Source organism: Agelaius tricolor, unplaced genomic scaffold, assembly GCF_023055355.1.
Source record: "Agelaius tricolor isolate 1412-34295 unplaced genomic scaffold, bAgeTri1.0.p SCAF_57, whole genome shotgun sequence".
Classification (NCBI taxonomy): Eukaryota; Metazoa; Chordata; class Aves; order Passeriformes; family Icteridae; genus Agelaius; species Agelaius tricolor.
This window is the reverse complement of record NW_027269317.1, coordinates 384534-408855: the sequence shown is the minus strand read 5'-3', so window position 1 is coordinate 408855 and position 24322 is coordinate 384534. Positions and strand designations below refer to the sequence as shown.

At 54.0% G+C, this 24322-nt stretch overlaps 1 protein-coding gene and 4 pseudogenes across 1 annotated transcript; 1 reads left to right on the top strand and 4 right to left on the bottom strand.

Annotated features, from left to right (window-relative positions):
• The window catches only part of LOC139604949 (zinc finger protein 79-like), an 86844-nt pseudogene extending 80043 nt beyond the window's left edge, over window positions 1-6801 (bottom strand).
• Window positions 1-24322, top strand: part of LOC139604941 (zinc finger protein 418-like) — a 284346-nt pseudogene that overhangs the window by 133847 nt on the left and 126177 nt on the right.
• Window positions 1-24322, bottom strand: part of LOC139604885 (uncharacterized) — a 78251-nt pseudogene that overhangs the window by 25258 nt on the left and 28671 nt on the right.
• The window catches only part of LOC139604976 (class I histocompatibility antigen, F10 alpha chain-like), a 100382-nt pseudogene that overhangs the window by 67738 nt on the left and 8322 nt on the right, over window positions 1-24322 (bottom strand).
• On the bottom strand, window positions 7364-19524 carry LOC139604918 (serine/threonine-protein kinase PAK 3-like). Its single transcript, XM_071456238.1, has 12 exons — window positions 19462-19524; window positions 19015-19125; window positions 15988-16675; window positions 15733-15796; window positions 14853-14901; window positions 13703-13812; window positions 12828-12945; window positions 12335-12434; window positions 11720-11916; window positions 10661-10811; window positions 7630-7760; window positions 7364-7555 (listed from the first exon to the last, which is right to left on the bottom strand). Exons 1-12 carry the CDS (start codon window positions 19522-19524, stop codon window positions 7364-7366), a joined length of 1974 nt encoding a protein of 657 aa, XP_071312339.1.

Here is a 24322-nt window from a genome sequence, read left to right as displayed (position 1 = left end):
GGTGCCTCACCCAGTTTGGGTGATCGGCCCCCTTGGGGGCGGCAGCACCGGGGACTGATTGGGTACCTGAGAGTGACCAGGAGAAAGACGAGTGACACATCAGGGGGGGCTGTGAAGAGTCAGCAGGGAGAGAGCACTGAAAATCTCATCAGTGAGTGCACTGGGATCTTTGGGGAGTGAGCACGGCAGGGCACCCATGGAGACAGAAAAGGGAAAGCCAGGAAGGGGTCCTGTGCCAAAGGGATGATGATCCCAAAATATCTCTGAAGGGTCCCTTGGGAGAAGGTTGAGGTAGATTGCACACTCCCTCAGAGGCAATTAAGGACTTGGACACCCAGGGGGGCAATAAGAGAAGTGGAGAAGGGATTTGGACAACGGGATGGATGGCATTGGTGTGCTGGGAAGAGACTGGGTGAAGGGGAGTGTGCAGGAATTTGGTTAAGGCAGGAAGCAGCAGGAGGAATCTATGTGGTGAGAAAAAGAAAAGGGGAGGAAGAGAAAAATACTCAGAATTTGGATGTTTTTCAGCAGAGTCTTATCCTCAACATTTGCCAGCTGATCATTTGTATCCTCGGTTTCCAGGAGAGGAAAACAAGGAGGTCAGGGTTTCAGGGGGTTTCTCTGTGGGGGGCAGCGGCAGCAGCGGGCGCAGAGGTGCGGGACCGGGAGCACGGGCTGGGGGCCTGGGGGGAGCTGCGGGGCCGGGCCGGGGCTGTGGGGCAGCCGGGGCTCAGCGCCGGGCGCTGCCTGACCCCACCAGCCCCGGGCAGGGCCGGCAGTGGCCCCCGGCCCCCAGGAGGCTGCGGGACGCCCCGGCCGCTGCCCGGCCCCGTGGAGCTGCCGGCCCTGCCCGCCGGGGGGCGCCTTTGGACACTGCGGCAGGACAGGGACCGGCTCTGGGATACGGGCTGGGGAGGGCACCCTGAGCACAGGGACGAGGAGCAAGGAACACCTGGGAAATGTGGATTATACAAGGAAGGACTGAGATTTTCTTTTCTTTTCTTTTCTTGGGATCACCACAGAAACTTTGCAGAAAACTCAGCAGCTCTCAGAGGATGAGCACCCACAGGCACTGAGGGGGGCTGCAGGAGGGGCAGAAGAAGGCCCTGCAGCACTTGGGCACAAAGGCCCAGCAGGTGAATGCAAGAAGGGAGCAGCAAAAGGCCAAGCTGAAGGCAAAGGCCAGGGCAGAGTTCCTACAGCCCCTGAGGGATCAACCCCAGGGCCCAAGGGGGCCCCAGCACCCAGGGCACGGGCTCGGCCACAAGCACCCGGCAGAGGCATTGCCCTCCTCGGCAGGGGACAGCCCACCCTAACAGCCCCTGGCAAGGAATCAGGGCTCCAGCTGCAGGGCACAAGGACACTGCAAGCACAGACAGCAGCACCCTCAGGACCAGCAAGTCCACCCCTTGATGGACATGGATTGGCAGGGCTGTCACAGCTCCCATCACACCAGGGACCCTCCACACTGGAGCCCTTGAGAACATTCAGGTGGGTCTGCATTGAGAGGAGGCCTCTCCTGATGGACACAGGGGCCTCTGAATGCACTCTGAATCTTAGACCTAACGGGCAAAATAGGAAAGGCGTGGTTTAATTATTAAGGGAATAAGTGGGAAAGATGAGCAGGTATGATTTCATCAACCACTATGAGGAGATGTAGGGGATACGTTTGAAATAAATTAATTTCTTTTTCTTCCTACTGTGATTGCAATTTACTGGGAAGGAATTTGGTGGCTGGATTTTTATATTGTAAAAGGTGATACAGAGGCTTATGATGTTGTACTTATGTGTCAAATGTCTGGCAAGGCCTATGCTGAAGTGAACCCACAAATGTGGACAGTCCCAGGGAAAGAGGGAAAATTAGATATGGACCCTCACCAAATTACTTTGAAGCAACAAGGACAAGAGGTTGCTTGTATTGATTTAAAATCAATACCCTATTCCAAGAGAGGGAAGGAAGGGCTTACAGCTTATTACTGACTCTCTCTTAAAGGCAGGGTTTTGGAGCCAGGGATCTCTCCCTACAACACTCCAGTCAAGAAACTGGATGGATGGACACAAGGAGGAATCACAGAATTTTCAAGTGTTAAAAAGCAAATTAACTGAGGCTCCTGCCCTGGCCCTCCTAGACAGGGAGAAAGAATTTGAATTGTAGGTGGATGTTAAACAGGGCCATGCCGAAGAATTCTTGTGTTAAAATGTTTAACCCAGTGGCCAGAGTGGCCTCAATGTCTGCAGAATTGTGCAGACACACCTCACATGGGAACTGAGGCCTGAAAACTGATGACAACAGGAGGATCTCCTATTCACATCTGGCATCAAATTACAGCTTTGACAACCAAAAGAGCCTCTAAATGGATGAGCAGGGCTCGGTTATTACAGTATGAAACTTGTTCAGTGGCACAGGAGGATTCAGAACTGAGGACAGGGCAAGGGTTTAACCCAGCCTCCTGTTTGAACAGCCTGGAGAGGGGCTGGCAAGAAACTCAGGTGTTGTAGTGCGTTTTTATACTTTGTAATACTTTGAAGTAGTTTTGTTTTGTATCCCCATATTTTTCCCAAATGGTTTATCCCAAACTGTACCCCTCTCCCTTTACCTGTGTAATCCCTCTCCCGGGATGAGATCATCCCCAAACCCCCACCCTGGCTCTCTGTCAATCACTCAGCATCCCATCCCCTCCATCCAGAAGTTTCGGTCCAGGTCGTCGAGTGATTAGCCAGAGGCCAGGGGTCAGCCCCCCAAGCCCTGCCCCATACGCTGTCCTATTTGTTTATCCCCCAGCATCCATCCCTTAGGATCACTTATAGGTTGGTAAAATGTTATCTACTTTTGGTTTCCACCTCCCTTTAAATGTGACCTTGGCACATCTCCCGGGCTCTCGACAGGAGGCCACCTGAGGTGCAGGAGCTCCTTTGGGACTCCTAATAAAATCTCGAATTAACCCCTGCTAAGAGTCGGCCCTTTATCTTCTACCACTGTCTCTGGTGTCTCTTGTGCTGTCTCTGGTGTCTCTTGTGCTGCAAAGGCGACCAGTCCAGGTACCCTCAGTACCCTCGGGGCACAGAGAGTGTCTGCCCGCTGTCGGCCATGTCGGGGCTGCCCCCCCCCGGTGTCTGCCGACTCGGGACTGGCCGAGGGTTCCTGAGAGGCTCGCAGAGGAACCGAGACACCCAGGACTGCATTCAAGGGACAGAGCTCCAGAACCAGGCTGGGAGAGATTGATGAGACAATCCCTGGACTGAGGGAGAAAATGTGTTTCTGGATGGCTCTGCAAGGGCAGCAGAAGGGAAAAGAGCTACAAGACAGGCTGTTATTAAGGAAGGGGAATCAGACAAAGCGCAGGTCACCGGCCCATGCTCAGCTCAACCCGCAGAGCTCTGGGTGCTTGTAAGAGCCTGGCACTGAAATGCCCTGAGCAGGAAGGCTTCAATATCTTCTGCTGACACCATGGCACCTAACAGGGCGGCAAAAGCAATTCTGACTGCTTCAGCAAGCACTGCATCACTTATTAAGGTATTTCTAAAACAATTCATAGAGAAGGGATTGTGGAAGGAATAGACTCAGAAAGAAGAACTAATTTTACTCGAAAGATCCTTCAGGGGGTTATGGCAACTTTAGGAATACAATGGGACCTCCATAACCCCTGGCACCCCCTGAGCTCAGGTCAGGAGAAATAAAGAAACACTTTTGGAAGCTGGTGATAAAAACCAAGATGCCGTGGGTACAGCTTTTGCCATTGGCTATGGCAAGAAGAAGAACCAGACCCAGGGCAGATATTCAATTATCTCCCTTGGAATTGATGTCTGGAATTCCTTACCCTGGTAATTCTCCACCTTGTGCAGGGTGGAGATAAGGGATGTATGTTTCAAGCAGTCTGTGGCCAGAATCCTGTCTCTTGTGAAATCTCTCCCACAGGAAGCTGGGCTGGCACAGAGCCTGCCCTGGGACTTTGCTGTTGCCAACACCCAGCCAGGACATCGGCTCCTGCCTAAGGAGTGCACAGCAGCACCACTGGTGGCCAAGGGGCCCATGCCAAGTGTCCCTGAGGCCAGAAACAGCCGCCAGCACAGCTGAACACGGGGGGGACCCCTCAGCCTGGCCTCAGGGGCTCTGAAGCCCCGGAGATTTGCACTTCCCGCCTGCAGCAGGACCATGGCAGCCGCCACTGAGCCTGCCCTGAAGGCAACGCAGCAGCAGCCAGGGCTCCACAGCGGGCCAAGCCCCTGGGCCTGCCCACAGATCCTCTGCTCAAACCCTCGGAAATCCTGGCCACCCTCCTCTGGCACCTCCAGCCACTGGGGCCAAGCCTCGCTGCCACTGCTGCAGCTTCAGCGCTGGCTGGGCCTGCACTGCCACAGCTGCTGGGGAGCACCACGGCACAATTCCACTCTGGGGCTCACTCACACCCACACTCTGGGCTGACTGCGACTGCATTGCTGCAAAATGTACCCATTTTGGTTCTTTTAAATCTTCTTTCTCTCCTCAGGCTTGGTTTGTCTTTGCCTTGGGGAAAGGAATTTTAAAGGTTTTATTTAAAGGATGTTACACCACTCAATGGAGATGAGCTAAACATCTCCACAGACTGGGAATAGCCCAAAAGACACCCACAGAGATAAGGACCAGCAACAAAACATCAACGCCCAGCAGCAAACAGCAACCAACAGCTACCCCAGACACTGCCCCCGGCACAGCTGGAGACACCTGGTCTGGAAAAGGCTGAGAAGGAAATCCAGGAGTGTGGACCGAATTAACTCCAGAGGGGAAGGAATCCGGATCTAATAGGAAACCAAATACTAAAAACTACACCACTTGGAAGCAATGAACATTAAACCAGTGGATTTAGATTGGTTCAGACTACATAAAGTTTAGGAAAAAACTAATAAATCTCACGTGTCATGGAATGATCTTCTCCGCACACTCGGGCTATGTGTGGATGGAATGATGTGTGCTGCATATCTTTGCCAAAACCAAGTAATGCCTTGACTCTCTAACACTAAAGATATTGTTGGAGGGTTTTTGTTTTCCCCGCAGTTTCAGTGACAAGAATACAACATGAGAATCGTTTTTCAAAATAATCCTACTTTATATGGTTAGGTAGGTTTGGGACAGAAGTGTGAGAATCAAGTTTTGCTATGGGTTTTTCAACGTTCACCTAGAACTGCTTTAAAGGTGACCATTTAACTCAGAAACAGTTAATAGTTTGTTTAAATATTGTTTAAAAAACAAACAAAAACCATCCCCCTACCTAAAACCATAACAAAACAAAAAACCAACCAACCAACCAAATAAATAAAAAACAAACAAAACCAAAAACAACAACTAAAAAGGCAGGTTCTGTGGGGGGGGCTACATAGCTGCTCCGAAGAGAAGCTTTATTCCAGGCAGCCACGAGAGGAGCTTTAGAAATGCAAATTAACCCTGCTGGGGCAAAGCCTGGACAATGTACCTGGGTCTTCCTACCCGGGGCAGGAATTGGGCTGATTCCCTCTGCCCCTCAGCCCAAGCTCTGCCTGCTTGCACTGATGGAATTTGCACAGCTAAAGGCAGAGCCCATGGTGAGGATATCTGACCCTGCAACAGAAACGGGTGAAGCTGCAAAACGAAACAGCAAATGGAGAATGTTGTGGATGCAGCTCATCCAGCAGGTGAGCGAGGGGATGCAGGTGGCAGCCAGGCCTCCTGATCCAGAAACGGCTACAGAAGGACAGGGAATGAGGGCACTGAGAATAAGTCCAAAACCAAACAAGACTCAGTACGAAAAAAAACAGAGTCAATGAGTCAATCTGCTTGGAGATAGGGCTAGGGACTTCTGGAGAAGGAAGTAATGGGAAAAAAACATCAGTTTCAGACAATAGAACAAACTGACACGGACTGCTGCTCAAAATTCCTCTAAATTCCTGAACTTCGAGGAAAAGAACAAAGACTTAACAGAGCCAGGAATATCGGCTGTTCTACAAAAGTGGGAATGCACATTAATGAGGACATGCAGTTGGCGGATCGGGAGGTCTGAACCGTCCAAGTACCTCAGCCAGTGGGCAAAGGGAGAGGGAGATGAGGCCGGGAAAATGGGGATAAAAAGGAGGCTGCGAACTACAACAATGGCAGAGAGCGCACGGCAAATGCCCCACGGCCTCTCCCTCTGCTCAGCAATAAAGTCACTTGTACAGGACTCCTCTGTCTTCTCGGGGCACAGAAACCTCCGGCCATGTGAATTTCCCCGCACAGCCCCGGGCACGGGGCAGCCGCCTCTGTCCCAGCCACAGCAACCGGGCCGAGCCAGCGCTGCTCCGGCAGCGGCTCCTGCCGAGGCAGCGGCCGCAAGGAGACCGCGGGCAGCCGCTCCCGCAGCGCCCTCACGCCAGCGGCAACACGCGCCGGACACCGCACAACGAACCCGCCTGAGCCCCCTGCCGCCCCCGAGGTCCGCAGCGAGCCCCGAGCACCCGCACAACCCAGCGCGGCTCCCACCTGCGCTGCGGCCGCCTCCCAGCTCCGCCGCCGCCTCACCGCGCTCCGGCCGCTGCCGCCGCTCCCGGGCCCGCACACACGCTCCGCCAATGGCGACGCTGCCGAGCCACGGCCGCCCTCAGGCCGCCACCGGGGCCCTGCCCCGCCCCGCTCCCACCAATCAGCGCGCCAGAACCACGACTGACGGCACCGTCGCCCAATCGCAGCCGGGGGCGGGCTCTGCACACGGCATAGCCTCGCCCCGCGCTCTCAGGGCCCCCCGGGCTGCGTGAGGGCAGAGCCGGAGATGAGGAACAGCCCTGGAACGGGCCCGAGCCCGAGGGGGATTGAGCTGAAAACACAAACAAACTTCTCCGCACCTCCCGCCACGGCTTTCCCGGCACTGCGGCTCCGGTGGCTCCGGCTCAGCGGGAGGCCAGGAGCCTCACTTCTCCTACCCCTAGTTAGGAGCATCAAGGAATCGCTTTGATTTCCCTCAAATAGGGGAAACCGCCCCAAACCCCTGTGGATGAGTGGGGGAGGGGAGAGATTTCTGACAGAAAACTCCAAAAACTCAGAGCAGGATAATGAGAAGTAAGTGAAGACCCTTAAATCCAGCCTTCCCCCACGCCTCCCTCCTTCCAGCTGCACCTCCTACCCCGGCAGTGCCGGAGACAGGGAATGGGGCCGTGCTCACTTCATGCCCCGGGGCTTCTCCCTCTGCTCAGGGACAGGAGTCGTTCCCCTGCTGCACCCTGGGCTCTCTCCCACCGGAGACTTCTCCAGGAACTTCTCCAAGCTGAGTCCATCCCACGGGGCACAGCCCCCCTCCAAGTGCTGCAGCGTGGGTCACTGTGCCCCGGGGTCAGTCCTGCCAGGACAGGCTGCTCCAGCGGGGCCCCTCTGGCCACGAGGTCACAGCCTCCTCTCAGGCATCCCCGTGCTCCAGCGTGGCTGCTCCGGGGGCTGCAGGGGGATCTCTGCATCCCCATGGATCTGCAGGGGGATCTCTGCATCCCCATGGATCTGCGGGGGGATCTCTGCATCCCCATGGATCTGCGGGGGGATCTCTGCATCCCCATGGATCTGCAGGGGGATCTCTGCATCGGGCACCACCGTTTTTGGAGGCACCAGGAATAGGCTGAGCTCTGCCTGAAGCTCTTCTCACATTCCCCACACCCTTCCCGGCACAGGGAAGCTTTTACCTCCTCACAGCTCCCCAGGCTGGGTTTGGAGCCCCTCCTCGTGTGGGGTCTCTGGGGCTTTTCCTCCCCACTGGATTCCTGCCCTGTGGAGCCATTCCAAATGGCCTCTCCACGGGGTTCTGTGGCAAGGATTTATTCTCCCTGGTCTCTGTCCACAGCTCAGTGCCTGGGGGAGGAAGGACAAGGAGAGGAAGAGACAGGGAGAAGGGAAAAGGCAGGAGGAGAGGAAGGAACAAGAAGGAACAAGGGAGGAAGGAGATGGGAAAGGAACATAGATGGATAAAGGACGGAATGAGGAGAGGAAGGAGGGCAGAGAAGGAGAAGGTGGGATTTGCCTCCATGCCAGAGGGAAGGGGAAGGAGATCCCCCCAGTCCATCCCTGGCAGGATGGCGTTGGCAGTGAGGCTGTCCTGCAGCGATGCTGGGCTGGGAGATGGAGCAGCAGGGAAGGGAAAGGGGCAGTGATTCCTCCTGCCCTGCCTGGCTGTCCCAGTCTGGAGCGTCCTGGCGCTGCCGAGGCCCTTGGAGCGTCCGGCACTCAGGAGCCCGGAGCTCACGGCTGCTTTATAAAGCTGACAAAGTCGGCAGGATGGGTCTGGGTATGATCTCAGCAAACTGGGTTTATTGGTACAGGAGCAGGGGACAGAGCTGAACAGGGTCCAGGCACAAAGACAGGGTGCCAGCTGAGGGTACAGGGGGTTTTTATATGGGGTTGTGAGGGTGGAGCTGAGGGTCAGGGTCCAATGGATATGGGGGAAAATGTGCAAAGGAGGGGTTAAGGGTCGGGTCAGCTAATAGGGAAACGGGCAGAGGAATGCAGTAAACTAGGGCCAATGGAGGGACAGAGAGGGAGAACATTCTAGGGGCTAACCAGAGATGGGTAACAGGGGGTGAACTTGGGTAATTAGGCCAACAGGCCAATGGGGTAACATAACTTTCCATAAATCAGCATGTGCCTGAGCAAAGATCTGTGGGAGAAGCAAGCTTCTCACCATAACCTTGAAATCTATTCTTCTCAGTCCTCCACAGCTGTGGAATTGAGACTCTGATGGTAGAGTCCTGGGCCTCCACACCAGTACATCTTTCTTTTCCTTGCAGCCTCCTCCTCCGCCGCCCAGACAAAATTTAGGATTGACAAATCTGGCTTAGGAGAGCAACAAGGGGTGAGCACCTTGGGTTTTGTGATAAAGGAACCTCACTCTTTAGAATTTTTGAAAGTTTAATAAGGAATAATAAGGGACAAATCAGTAACAGTGCTGGGTGTTGGCAATGGCCAGAGGCACACCGGTTAACCACAGCAACTCTTCTTGTCTAGTTTTTCCATTGTATTGTTCAAATACATATTCATAATGATTATACATATTCAAACATTTCTTTGAACACATTTACATGTTCCAGGAATTCTTTAGGTTGGTTTGACCCCCAACTTGCCTTTTTAGAGCACGTGCAGGAATCGTGGATTGCTGTTTTGAGGGTTGTGTGTCACTGCCTCACAAAGGCCCCTGTTCTGTGGTTTCAGCAGGTGACAGTGGAAGGGTCAGTGGCAGGGGCCTCATCACATCCCTTCCTTAGATGTTATCTGACCATGCAGACGCTTTTAGCTACTTCCACAAGTACTTTAAATGAACATTAGCTCTTTCACAAATATCTCTGAGTTGTTATTGTCAGTTAGTTACAAAAATAAAAGCATTAGTTCTTATTTCACAACTACGGCTACTTCTGTAAAAGTTAACATTCTAATGCACAACACATGGCATCCACTTGAATATTTTGCAAAAGCCAAAACTATAATGTATGTTTTTCACACTGTCCACTAACTAAAATATCATCCATAAATGATGTTCTGAGGATATGAGCTACACAGGGGCCAGGGCATTGGCCACAAAAAGTTGACAAATTATACTATAGCAAAAGCAGTGAAAAGTGATTACAAACTGTACTATATCAAACTCGTTGTGATTAAGAATATTTTGCAGAAGTCAATACATAATAGCGAAAGCCAGCACTACCTAGTTGTTTATAACAAACCCAGGGCAGGTTTTTCCCTTGCATGGAGCACCTGGGCCTTCCCCGGGCCCCTTCTGCCCTCCTGCAGAGCCGGTGGCATTTTCCAGCACACACAGTTTGTAGCCAAGAGCCGGGTGCAGCCGAGAAGGCTCCAAGCGCCTCCTTCCAGGCTGACTCTGCAGGTGCCGAGGCTGCTCTGGGCTCTGCCAGGGCTCTGCTGGGGCTCAGCTCTGGGCCAGGCTGGGCCCGCCCTCCCCTCACATTGCTCCGGGCAGCTGAGTCACAGCGGGAGAAGGAAGGGACACCTCAAGGGAGTTGAGGTTTAAGAGCGTTTTTATTCATCAAACTTTCATAACAATCAGGCTGCTCTAACTACCATAACTAACTAGCAATGCTAACTACCCTAACTACCAATGCTAACTACCATGACTAACTAGTTGTCCTAACTACTGTAAGAAGAAGCTGTGCTCAAGAACTTCATATCCTCCGCTGCTCCCTCAGTTGCTTTGCTGCAGTGATCAGAGGGGTCAGGCTGGAGAGAGGCTTGGCTGATGATAAAAATGGGTGCTGCCCAAAGGATAAAAAATAAAGAAATGAACTGTTACTTTCCAGAGTCAAGTTCCTCACAGGCTCTGTTGCAACAGGACAAAGGGAAATGGTTTGAAAATCGAGGGAAGCAGGCTCAGATTAGATCTAAGGAAGAATTTTTTAACTGGGAGAGTGGGGAAACACTGACAGGAGGTGCCCAGAGATGTGGGAGGTGCCTCCTGCCTGGAAACATCCAAGCTCAGGTGAGGCAGGGCTCTGAGGCCCCTGAGCTGCTTGAAGATGTCCCTGCTCGCTGTGGGGCACCAGGTCCAGATGAGCTCGAAAGGAGCCTGCCAGGCCACAGCAGGCGAGGATTCTGCTCGCTCTGCGCGTGGAACGCAGCGAGACTGGAGACTATCGGAGGGGGCCCCACAAGAAAACCCCTCCCTGGCGCTGCTGCTTCCCCTGCAGCCCTTGGCTCTCACCTGCAGCAGCTCCTGGGCAGCCCAGCGCCGCTCCTCGTCCGGCTCCAGGCTGCACTCGAGGAAGTCCCGCAGCAGAGCCGACAGGCGCCGGGGCTCCTGCAGCTGCGGGGTCCCGTTCTGCCGGATCAGAGCGCGAGCCTGCAGGGAAAGCAAACTCAGCTCTGCCAGTTTCCTTCACACCCACACGGGCTCACATCCAACCCCGGGGCCTCAGCCCCAGCTCCAGGGCCACTTTCCTCCCTGCCAGAGATGCTGCTCAGAGCTCATTTTGCTATGCCAAGCAAAAAACCCAAACCCTGGGGCTGCCACAGCCACTGCAACATCCAAATGATCTCGCCTTGAGAGCCAGTTTCATTGGCCGGCTTTGTTAGTAGGAACCTCCATCAGAAATAGCCCATTTTGCTTCTCCAAATATGGACACCAGCTTTACAGGCCATTTTCCAGATTCAGTGTGGTCTGCCTGTGTTATTTCAGAGGATTCTTCCATCAAGTGCATCTCTGCAGTGCCACTGACACTCAAGTAAATGCATTCCTGATGCCCCATCCCAGAAACTGCCAGGCAAGAAACAGGAGGTTTGTGATGCTGAAAGCTCAGGCTTGGTGACACGGAAAAAGTACTTTGGACTAGGAAAGAAATATGTTAGACTATGAGGATGTTAAACCATCATCTTCAGGTTTTAGACAAGTTTCCCAGTGAGAAGAATCAGGGGGGTGATCATCTTGCAAAATGTCTTTTAGAAACTCCTGCAGAAATCTTGTTGGGTTTGGGGCTGGGATTTGCGGATGGTGTGGGGTTTTCTTGCAAGATAACATTAGAGCTGATGCATTTGCTTCATATTTCCAGGTCATCATCACAGCCAGAAGAGCTGCAACAACATAAAGCCCAAAGCAAATTGTTGCTGGAGACTGCAGCAAATTTGTCTGTGTGGAGGCACAAGTCCTCTGGGAATTCCCTTCCCATGTGCAGAAACCTCCAGCTGCTGCTCCCAGTGCAGGGTCCCCCTGTGCTCACAGCCTCTGCAGCCACTGCAGAATTTGCCTCTTACCATGGCCGCCGTTTCCCTGAAGTAAGGAGGTTCTCCTTCCACCATCTCGATGGTCACAATGCCGAAGGACCAGATGTCCACCTTGGGGCCATAAGGAGATCTGGTCACAACTTCTGGGGCCATCCAGTGAGCAGTGCCCACCATGGAGCTGCGCTGGTCCTGCTCAGGGCTGAGCTGAGCGCAGAGGCCAAAATCAGCTGAGGACAGAAAGAAACCCTGTCAAAGGCAGCTGCAATGAGGAAACCAAGCACAAAGATTCCCCACGCTCAGTCTGAGAGTGCAGTAGTGAAGTCAGCTGGAAAAGCCCTCAGGGCTGTAGCCAAGGAAAGATGGAACTGGGCCCTTCAAGAAACCCTCAGCTTTCCTGCAGTGGCTTTTACTGATTCCCTTGGAGCTTTAGATTCCCACTGCTGCCCCTCTGGAAGGGCCATGGCCAGAGCAAAGGCACTGCTGGCCCCCTGCTCCTCTCCTGAGCTCTCTGCAGGGGCAGCCGCTCTCAGCTGGCAGCAGGGGCCGGGCAGTGCCCCCAGCAGCCCTTGTGGGGCTCTGGCCCTCCCTGGGAAGCAGCCCCAGCCCCGCAGCCCGGGAGCGCCGTGCCTGGCCAGGAACACCCACCCAGCCTGACAGAGCCGTCCATGCCCAGGAGGATGTTGGAGCTCTTCAGATCCCTGTGGATCACCCGGTTGGAATGGAGGAAATCCAGGCCCTGCAGACACTGAGAGAGAACAAGAAACACAAGGGCAAAAACCAATGGCTGGAATATATCACACCAGAAAGGACAGCTCAGAATTCTGCCAGCAGCAGCTTTGCTGTGACAGGCCAGGAGTGCAGTGCACACAAGCTCCAGGCAAACGGTTCAAGGCAAAGCTGAGAACAGCAAATCAAATCCAAACCAGAAAGAGAGTACCACAACAGCAGGAGAGAGAACAAGAACAGAGTAGAAGTGCAGTGATGCTGGCAGGCCGTTCACTGCAGAGGCTCTTTCTTCTCCAGCTCATAAAAACAACACAGAAACAAAGCCCTGAGCATGGAGCCACTCCTGTTCTCACACCCTGTTTGGAAGGACCATCGTGTCCCAGCCATGGGAGTGACAAGCAGGATCCCTCACCTCCCGACTGACAGCTGCCATCTCTCCTTCAGCCATGCGTGTCTGTCTGACAACGTCCCGCAAAGTTCCTCCATCCATGTATTCCATCACCAGCCAGAGATCTCCATCCACAAGGAAGCTGGAAGAGGAAAGCAATGGCATGGAGATGAAAGTGCAGAGCTCAATTCCCCCATGGAAAAGCCTGGAGGGGAGTTTTGTTTCCAGGTCACTTGTCAGTGAGGACAGAATCAGATGGAGAGACATTCCTGCCAGGCTGCACAGCCCTTGGAATCTGCACAGTCTAAAGGGGAAGGAGACACCTGCGAGAAAGGAGAGGCCTTAGATGGCAAGCAGGTGAAAAATGCAGTTTAGCAACAGCCCAGATCAATATGGAATCACAACACTTGGCCCCAGCTGGTTCAGCTTCTGAACTCATCAGTTCCACCATTCCCTCCAGAACAAGGCAACACAACTGCCAGGGTTATCCAGGGGAGGAGGCCGTGCAGCACTTGGGACAAAAGCAGTCAGAAAACCTTTCAGAAAGTCCCTTCAGAAACAGGCAAGGCCAGTGAAAAATGGGCAAATGAGGCATTTCTGGAAACAAGAACTTGGTCTTACTGGCATCTTTAGCAATGGAAAAGGGCTGGGAAGAAGAAGCCAAGGGAAATAATTTCTGCTGTGGTTTATCAGCACTTGCTGGGAGACACAGCAAACGGGGTCAACTTGAAGGAAAAACCAAAGCAAAGCAACAAAAGCACGTGGAGGGAGTGAACTGCCAGGCTGTTATTTTGGGAAGATGTGGCTGGGTCAGGCAATTTCAAAACAGGCTACAGACTCCGGATGCCAGGAAAGGTTAACGCAGGGCCTGGGCTCGGGATCAGAGCTGAATCACTCACCTGTCCAAAGAGTTGACAATGTTGGGGTTCTTCTTGTCCTTCAGGAGCAGGATCTCATTCACAGCTCGTTCCCTGTTCTGCCCTCTGAGACTCATTTTCTTGATGGCCACCTGAAGGGACATTGCAGCCTTGAACTGGAGGAGTCTGTGGCAGGAGGCCACAGCAAACACGGAGCGAGTCTTTGTGGAGCGACGGAGCCGGGCTGTGCCAAACTGCCTTGGGATGGGACACCAGAGCTCAGCAAGGGCCATTCCCACAGCCCATTGCTCTGCCAGCTGGGGGCTGCTTACAGGACACATGGCCAGAGACATTTGGCCTTGCAAGCTCTGCAGAAATGGTCCCTCAGCTGTCAGCCTCAAAGCTCTAACAACATTCTCTGCACCTACAGTCTTCTCAAATGGCCTCAACACTCTTATTATTATTATTCAAACCCATTTTGCAAGCAGGAGGTAATTCTGGTTCTCTGAAAACAAAGCAGAACAGCCAGGAACCCCTTAGCAATTCTATGGGATTTGGTCATGATTTCAGATCCAGCTGCTCTGTTTGGGATTGCACAACAAAGCAGACACGCACACCCATTGCTCAGGTGATCCCTGTCACAGGCTGTCACTGACACCAGACCCAAACACAACTGCAGGCTTTAGGAGAGAGCTTTGCTCTGGACATTCGTCTTCTCATTTCTCTCCCTCTCTCTCTGTGAACAGCTGAAGTAGGACTAAAACCCCAAACTGAGCCCAAGCAGGATCTCTCCCTAATCAGACCTTGAGGTATCCTTTGAAGATAAAAGGCAGGATGGAAATAATATTGTTATAGTTTAGCTAAGAATAGCTAAATAATGTTCCTGTCTGAGGTCGGGATGAAGATAAATTGGGCCTCAGTCTCCAGCAGCTGATGCATTCACACTTTTAGATATGAAGGCCAAGCCAGCGTGTCCTGCTCTGACAGACACCGCTGCCCTCCTTGCATTCCTTTGGTGCTTCAGAAGGACCAAGTCTGTCCCAGCTGTGCTCTGCAGGCTGACACTGCTCTGCCTTCAGAGGAGCAGCCTGGGCAGGAAAGCTCTGCTGGCCCCCAAAGCTGCAGCCACAGCTCCCAGCAGAGGGGAAAGCCCTGGAGAGCTGCCAGGCGTGCTGGGCGTGTTGGCACTGACCTCTCCTCCAGTGGCCCTGTCGAGTCCTTTATAAACGGTTCCAAAAGCCCTGGAGACAAAACAGCAGAGAAGAAAGAAGCAGCGCTTTAGGCCCTGGCAGGGAAAGCCAGCCCAGACAGGAGATCTCTGCTGCCTGCAGCATTCACAAACACCTGGGTGCATTGACCCTTCCAACAACAGCACAGCAGCCACCAGCCCTCTGCCATGCAAGGTGTGCAGGAGAAAACTGAGACCCAACATGAAGGAATTGGCCTGGAGCAAATCCCAAATATCCACCCTGAATTGCTTTAGTTCAAAACCTGAGGTGAGAGATGGCTGTCTAAAGAACTGGAAAAGAATGCATTTCATCCTTTTCCATTTCCTGCCTAAGATCTGCAGGTTCTACAAGGGCCCTGCCATCAGGCAGGTGATGCTTTTTCCCCCAGAGTGCATCAGCTCTGTGTCTGTTACTGAATGGATGGGGTCTGCTACCTGTGCTAGAATAGAGCACTTATTAGTTCATCTCTGGTTTCTGTTTCTAAACCATTAGATTGATAACCCTGACCAGTGGATCTTTTTTGAAGGAAAATATTTGAAAGAAATCTTCTTGAGAACTGTTTTCTGACAGTCAGCAGATGGTGAGTTGCTCTTTTAGGCAATCCAGTTCCAGGGACAGAAGATCTTCCAGGTCCTGCTCCTTGCTGCAGGCAGGACACTGCCAGCCTCAGGGGCCTTTGACGGCGCCTTCTGACCACAGTTATCAATTCTGATCAGGACTGAGAGACAGCAGGATGGTAGCCCAGTGTCTGAAGGTGCTTGGAGCTCTCCTGACTTCTCACTTGATCCTGCACCAGCACAACACCCGGCCCTGCTTGTGCAACAGTAGCTGCCGTGCACTTACCCTTGGCCAATCTGCTCCACTTCCAGGTATTTCTCGGCAGGCTCCTCCTCGCTCACGGTGTTCCCTGAAAGAAACCACGTGGAAGACGCTCCCTCCCAGAGTGAGACCCTGCCTTGCAGCAGAGCCAGAAGCAGCCCCACTCCCTGGGGCCGTGAGCCCCTTGGTGTCAGCTGGGGAAGGACAATAAATGACTCGGTGACATTCAGCTGCAGAGCAACACTGGGTGCAGCTGATGCCCAGACACACACACAGCACCTGCTCGGGCACCCAGGAACAGAGCAGACGTACTCAGCTGCATCAGGCACCACTCCCCTCTCCCCTCTGGCTGCCCGGCTGTGCTGCTGTCAGAATGTTCAGCCCAGGATCCCACAGCGGAGGGAGGTTCATTGTCCTCTTCCCAAGCAGAGGGAGCTTCTCCATCCTCTCCCCAAAATTCTGCAGCTTCTCCATCCTCTTCCCAAAATGCTGGAGGTTCTCCATCCTCTTCCCAACACGCTGCAGGTTTGTCATCATCGTTCCAAGTCAGGGGATGTTTGCTGTCCACTTCCCATGCTGGGAGATGTTCACTCTCCTCTTCCCAAGCCACAGGATGTCCTCCATCCTCATCCCACACTGGGAGATGTCCATTGTCCTCATCCCACTCCGTGGGAGCTTGGCCACTCTGGTCCCACACCAGGGGACATCCACCGTCCTCGTCCCAGGCCGGGAGATGTCCCCTGTCCTTGTCCCACCCCGCGGGAGCCTCGCCGTTGCATTCCCACCCCGCGGGATGTTCGCCCTCGTCTCCCAGAGCAGCGGGAAGTTCACTGTCATCTCCCGGCGCTGAGGGAAGTTCACCATCGTCCCCCAGAGCAGCGGGAAGCTCACTGCTGTCTTCCTCCTTTTTGACCTCCTCTTCGTAAGCACAGGGAGCCCCAGGAGGTGCTGGTGCTGCTTCTGTGCCCTGTGGACAGATGGCAGCGTGAGGGATGGGAAGTTCTATCTCAGTTATCACCTTATTTATCCTCAGCTGCACATCCAGCTGCACTACGCAGAAATGGGGTTTGGAGCTGTTCCAACTAACAATGGGCTAAAATTGACATTGCCACTTATTGTTGGGAATTCGATATTCCACCATGGCTAAAGCCAGCAAGCAATCCTCTGCCTGCAAAACCAGACCTGCAGCTCTTCAAAAACTCTTCAGCAGAAAAGGAGAAAACTGATGGGAATTCCTTTGCTGCTGCTGCTGCTGCAAAGACACTGACAGGAACTTTCCTTCAGCCTCCCAGGCTGGCCCTCGACTGCCACATGCTGAGCTCACAACTTGCTGCACAATTCCAAACACCAAAGGTTCCTTTCCCACTCACCGAAGGAGGAGCTGCTCGGAATGCAGACATGAGGTGCCCTGCAATGGGAGAGGGAACATGAACCAGATGCTGTTAGGAGAAAAACTGCCAGTGCTGGGAAATGCCACGGAGCAAGGCAACCCCAAGAGAGCATTTTGCTTTCACTGCATCCCTCCAGGAGCCACAGTCCCTTCCCACAGCAAGCAAGAGAACAAGCACAAAATACTGGGCTGGGTCAGTTCTTGGCTTGAGCAGCAAACGGAGGCAGTTCCAGGCTCAGATGGAACTGGCACAGACTCCCTGCTTGAGGGAACAGAACCCCCCAGGGCTCATTGCAGATGCTGTGCACGCCCCGCTGGCTGCAGACACCCCCTTTTTCAGCTGCAGCTGCTGGCAGGAGCTCTCCCAAAGCAATGGTGTCTTCATGGCAATTTGATTCCAAAGTCAACTCAGCTCCAGAGGAAGAACAGAAAGCACACAGCAAGCCCAAAGCCACAGATGCTGCACCGAGGGAAAACCTCAACTTACGTGCCAAGTGGGTTAAAAAATACCCCGAATAAGCCACAGAGTACAGAGTGCAAACTGCAGCAGCCACGTGCTGGATCATTTTGGCTGCGCTGCACACGCCTGCAGCCTGTAGCCCTGCAAGCACAGAAGGACAGGGCTGGGCTGGCTGCTGAGAATGCCTCGGGCAGGAAGATCCTCCGGCAGCGAGCCCAGAGCCACTCTGGGCACTGAGGCCTCCGTGTCCCACAGCAACGGGAACACCACGGGGACGTGGCGCTGTTCCTGTGACATCCCAGCAGCAGCTCACGCAGAAACCGCCTGGAAGGTTCTCCTGTGTCACAAAGGAGCACAAAGAACCCTCCCAGGGCACAGCCCATGGCCCAAAGGATGCAAGAGGAACTCGGAAAATGCAGCAAACAAGGACACCCCATAGCCCAGCCTGAACACTGAGGAGAACAAGGACAGGACCAAAGCAAAGGAAACGTGACCTTTAGTCACTGATAATTCTGACTAAAAGCAGCAAGCCTTGTTCCATCTGGGATCTTTGTTCTAGTTCTAAAAACAAGCAAGGGTCTCCACTCTAAATACACAGAAGGCAGGAACTGGGGAGGAGGTGGGATTAGGAAGGAGGAGGAGGAGGAGGGAGAGAGGAAAAGGGGGAGCAGGAAGAGGAGGAGCAGGAGCAGGAACAGGAGGTTCCAGTGCCCCCTGTGGCCGCAGCCACGGGACCATCGCCCCCACCTTGTCTTGCAGCTCAGTGGGGAGGGGGAGCTCGTCCCAAATCTATCCAGGAGTCCCTGAGAGGGTTTTTTATTGGGGGGGTATTTGGAACTTGGAGATTGTGGAATTGACCCCAAATATCATCTGGTGTCTCTGGCAGGTTTTTTTTTCTCTGTGTGTGTAGGTTTGGATCTTGCAGGACCCCAAAGCTGAGCCCCTTGGGGGGATCTTTGGGGGCCCACGTGGCCATTGCCCAGTATGGGCAGGGGAGGACATTGGTCCTGGGGACTGCCGGGAGAGCAGAGGAGGGGAACCCCTGGGACCCCCAGAGTGGGGAGAGCAGAGAGGGGCAATCCCAGAGCTGGGGGACCCCGGCAGACTGGAAAGGGGGGGAGCCTGGAGAGGAGAGACCCCTGGGATCCCTGGGATCTCAAAGTAGAGCATCAGGGGAGAAGGGCCCCCATGGACCCCCCAAAGGCCCTGGATCATCCCTGAGCAGGACACCGGAGAATGGAGAAGCCCTGGAACCATTGGACCCCCATGATCCCAAGGAAAGGAAATCAGGAAACCTCTGGAACACCAGAAGTGGAGAGATGAGTGATAGGGAAATCCTGGGAGAGCTTTTTGGGCTGAACCTTGACATTGCGGAGATTTTCATGGACACAAGACTCCTGCTGACTTCTACAGATGGAATTGGGCAGGAGGAACCTCTACTCCAAGGCGCTCCCACCTTGGTTTCCCCAAACCAGGGTCTGTCATTCCCAAGCTGTGGCCAGATGGCGGAGGAGGAAAAGCCCCAGAGATCCCGCATGAGGAGGGGCTGCAAACCCAGCCCAGGGAGCTGCAGGGAGGAAAGAGCCCCCCTGAGCCAGGAAGGCAGCCTGAGATCCAGGCAGAGCTCAGAGCTGGTGGAGAAGCCTCATGGCAGGGAGAAGCCCCACAAATGCTTGGAATGTGGGAAGGATTTCAGCTACAGCTCCACCCTGATGGAACACCTGAACATCCACACTGGGAAGAGGCCCTGGGAGTGTGAGGAATGTGGGAAGAGCTTCAGTGGGACCTCTGACCTGAGCAAGCACCACAAGATCCACACTGGGGAATGGCCCTAGGAGTGCTTGGAATGTCAGAAGAGCTTCAAATGGGATTCAGAGATCGTCACTCACCAGCACTTGCACACCAGGGAGAGGCCCTGTGAGTGTCCCGAGTGTGGGAAGAGCTTCGTGCGCTGCTCCAGCTCCATCCCCCATGGGAGGATCCGTGCTGGATGATCCCCAGTGACCCCCGTTGGGCAGAGCCCTGGTGACCCCTGTTCTGGGTGATCCCCGTTGGGTGGGGGGAAGGTGTTGGAGAGATTTCTTTCCCTTCTCCTTGTGCTGCTGTGATTTGGTTGGTAATAAATTCCCTCCGTGTGCCCAGGCCGGGTCTGTTGTGCCCGTGCGGGATTTGCTGAGGGATCTCTCCCGGTCCTTGTCCCCAGCCAGGAACCCTCGGTTCCATTTTCTGTCCCTGTGCGGCTGCGGGGGCAGGGACAGAGCTGCTCTGGGGGTGCCTGGCATCGGGCCAGCGTCACCGCTCGGCACGGGCACCGCTGAGATCCCGCGCCCCTGGGCACGCATTGCTGGGCTCACCTGAGCTCCCACCCGCCCAGAGCCCCAAGGTTCCCCCTCCCCAAAAAACCCCCAGCCCGGGGCTGCAGCGGCCCGGAAAGGCCTCAGCCAATCAAAACACAGCCAAAACGCGCCGCAGCCAATGAGAACGCGGGGCGTTGAAGAGTCATCAGTTGTGTGGCGGAGCCTCTGAGATCGGGTCCCCAAAAGTGGTGGCAGCCAATGAGAGCGCGCGGCGCTGCCGAGCCCGCCCTGCTCCGGACTGGTGCTGCCAGCGCAGCGCGGCTGCTTTGGGGCTGCTGCTCCCTGCCCGGCCCCGGTCATGGGGCGAGGGGCGGCAGCTGGGGCCCTACTGGTGGCACTGGTGGTGCTGGGAGCCCCCCCGGCTGCGGGCGCGGAGCTCTCGGGTGAGCGGGGTCGGGAGGCGCTGGGACAGGGTGGGAGAAGGGGGAAAAGGGAGCGAAGGGGGCGACCGGAATGGAGGGGGAGAAGGAGGGGACCCCCCAAAGGGAGAGCGGGAGGGGCTGAGGATTGGGGGGAGGTGAGGAAGGGGTGGGAGACGGTGGGAAAGTGGGGAAAAGGGGAGAGTGGGACCCCAAAACAGGAACCCAGCGCCCCCCACCCGGACCCCACCTGCGTCCCCCGCCGGGGCTGTTTGGGGAGGGGGCGCGTGGGGGGCGCCCAGGTCGGGCCCAGAGCCCAGCGCTGCCCCAGCCCGACCTGCCTCGCCTCTATCCCCGAGCTCCCCCCTCTTCAATCATCGCCAGATCCCCACTGGGGAAAAGCCCTGTGAGGGTGGGGAGTGTGAGAAGAGCTTCAGCAACAGCTCCGACCTAAGGGCACGCTGCCACATCCACTCCGGGAGAGGCCCTGCGAGTGCCCTGATTGCAGGAAGAGCTTTATACGCTGTTCCAGCTCCATCTTTAGTGCAATACAACAATCCTCCATGGGAGGATCCCCATTGGATGATCCCCAGTGACCCCCGTTGGGCAGAGCCCTGGTTATGCCCATTCTGGGTGACCCTTGTTGGGTGGGGGGAAGGTGTTGGAGAAATTTATTTCCCCTCTCCTTGTGCTGCTGTGATTTGGTTGGTAATAAATTCCCTCCCTGTTCCCAGGCTGGGCCTGTGATGCCCATTTTGGTGTTTGATGAGGGATCTCTCCCTGTCTTATCCCAACCCAGGAACTCTTGGTTAAATTTTCTCTGCCCTGTGCAGCTGTGGGAGGCAGGGACAGAGTGGCTTTGGTGGGTGGCTGACATCAGGCAGCATCACCCAGGCCATGGGCACCCCTGAGATCCCAGTGTGGTGGTGCATTGCCCCCTCCTCCTTTCCAGGCTGCGGTGTGATCTGAGAAATGCTTGTTAGTTCTTGTCCTTGGAAACGGCACCTGGGTTTTGCTCTTTCCAAACTTATCAGAAACACTGTCTGCTCCCAGGAACTGCTAAAAGGTTCCTGTTTTCCTTATGACCAGCCTTGGAAAATATTCCTGTCTTGGTTTGGAAAGAGAGGTAACTGCTTAAGGAAGGCAGGAGCCTCCCCTGAAATGGAAAATGTAAACCTCCTCCCTCTGAATTGTTATGAAATTGAAATTAAGGGGGCTCGCAGGCAAATATATGGGAGCAGGGATAAGAGTTCTTTATTAGGGAAAAAAATACAAGGACAAAATAAACAATGCAGTAAATCCAACCAACACTGCCAGAGTCAGAACACAACCTGACATCCTGTTGTTCAGGGTGTTGGTAGCAGTCCAAGTGGAAATGTGCCTGCAGTCCTCCTGGAGTAGCAGATACGGTTTTGTTGGAGCAGTGGTCCTGTAGAAAGGGTGAAGTCTTCCTCTGAATATCCAGTGGAAGAGGCAGCTGTTTCCTCTGGGGATCCAGTGGAGAAAGCCATGCTGGTGTTCCAGAATCTCAAGATTATATCTGGGTAGCAATGCTTGGCTCCTCTCTCTGGGCTCACATCTCCCAGTGGGATGCTGTAGATCTTATCAGCCATGCAGTGACATGCAACAGCCTATTAACAACAGATGTCTCCCCTGAGGGAGGATTGGTTGTGGAAAAGGTAAGGAAAACAGAAGACAACTGCCATTCAGATGGCAAATAGAAAGCATCTTGCTTGGCAGTCAGGACATTACCCACCCCTTATTCTATTTCCATCTGCATCACAATGAAACCTTACACAGAGTTCTCACTTAAGACTAGGTTTCCCTGTGGTCCACAATGGCTTTCTCCATCTTTCTGCATTACCCATCAAGTGTAACCAGGTCCTTGAGCAAAAACAATTCCACGGATGGGTTTGTCTTTGCCTGAGGTGGGATTAACCCAAACAGTCTTCCCTAAAATGTCTTTCATATGTACCACAGGAACTTTATCTCCCTCCACTGTGTGCAGGGGTTCAGACTGGGCAGGACCAGCTCGATTTATGGACCCTCTGGTGTTGACCATCCAGGTGGCTTTTGCTAAGTTCATTTCCCAATTTCTAAAAGTCCCCCCACTGAGTGCCTTAAGGGTAGTTTTAAGTAGTCCATTGCACCCATCAACTTTCCCAGCAGTTGGTGCATGATAGAGGATATGGTATATCCATTCAATACTATGTTCCCTGGCCCAGGTGTTAAAGCCATTCTTGAAATGGGTCCCGTTGTCTGACTCAATCCTCTCAGGGCTACCATGCCTCCAAAGGACCTGGTTTTCAAGGCCCAGGATGGTGTTCCAGGCATTAGCATGAGACACAGGGTAGGTTTCCAACCATCCAGTGGTGGCTTCCACCATGGTCAGCACGTAGCGCTTGCCCTGGCGTGTCTGGGGCAGTGGGATGGAGTCAATCTGCCAGGCCTCCCCATACTTGTACTTGGACCATCGCCCACCGTACCATAGGGGCTTCACTCGCTTGGCCTGCTTGAGGGCAGCACACGTCTCACAGTCATGGATAACCTGTGAAATACTGTCCATGGTTAAATCCACCCCTCGGTCTTGTGCCCACTTATAGGTGGCATCTCTGCCCTGATGGCCTGAGGCAGCATGGGCCCATCGAGCTAGGAACAACTCCCCCTTATGTTGCCAATCTAAGTCTATCTTCGACACCTCTATTTTTGCAGCCTGGTCTACCTGCTCATTGTTTCAGTGTTCCTCATTAGCTCTACTCTTGGGAACATGAGCATCTACATGGTGGACTTTCACAGGTAGCCTCCCTACCCTGGTAGCGATGTCTTTCCACTCATCAGCAGCCCAAATTGGTTTTCCTCTACGCTGCCAGTTGGACTCTTTCCACCTCTCCAGCCATCCCCACAGAGCATTGGCTACCATCCATGAATCAGTATAAAGGTAGAGTTTTGGCCACTTCTCTCTTTCAGCAATGTCCAGGGCCAGCTGAACAGCTTTGAGTTCAGCAAGTTGACTTGATCCACCTTCTCCTTCAGTGGCCTCTGCAACCTGTCGTGTGGGGCTCCATACGGCTGCTTTCCACTTCCAGTTCATCCCTACGATGCGACAGGAACCGTCAGTGAAAAGAGCGTAGCGCGTTTCCTCTGGGGGCAGTTGGTCATAGGGAGGAGCTTCTTCAGCACGTCACTGGTTCTTGTTCCTCTTCATCAGTGAGACCAAAGTTCTCACCTTCTGGCCAGTTTGTAATTATTGCCAAAATCCCAGGGTGATTCAGTTTCCAATATGGGCGCACTGTGTGATGAGAGCAATCCATTTACTCCATGTGGTGTCAGTGGCGTGGTGGGAGGTGGGAACCTTTCCTTTAAACATCCACCCCAGTACTGGTAGTTGGAGTGCCAGGAGGAGTTGCGCTTTTGTGCCAATCACCTCTGAGGCAGCCTGGACTCCTTCATAGGCAGCCAAGATTTTCCTCTCTGTGGAAGTGTAGTTGGCTTTGGATCTTCTGTAACTTCTGCTCTAGAAGTTGGTTGGCCTCGAGTCTCCCCGGGCATCTTCTGCCAAAGGCTCCAGGACACACCATTGTTCCCGGCTACAGAGCAGAGCACGTTCTGCACCTCTGGTCCTGTCCTGACTGGGCCAAGGGCTACAGCATGAGTGATCTTCTGCTTGATCTGTGCAAAGGCTTGTTGCTGCTCAGGGCCCCAGGGGAAATCGTTCTTCTTGCGGGTGACCAGGTAGAGAGGGCTCACAGTCTGACTGTACTCGGGAATGTGCATTCTCCAAAAACCTATCATGTCTAGGAGAGCTTGTGTTTCCTTCTTGCTGGTTGGTGGAGACGTTGCTGTGATCTTGTTGATGACCTCAGTGGGAATCTGACACCGTCCATCTTGCCACTTTACTCCAGGAACTGGATCTTTTGGGTGGGTCCCTTGATTTTGCTCTTCTTGATAGCGAAGCCGGCTTCCAGCAGAATCTGGATGATCCTCTCTCCTTTCTCAAACACTTCCATCGCTGTGTTCCCCCACACAATGATGCCATTGATGTACTGCA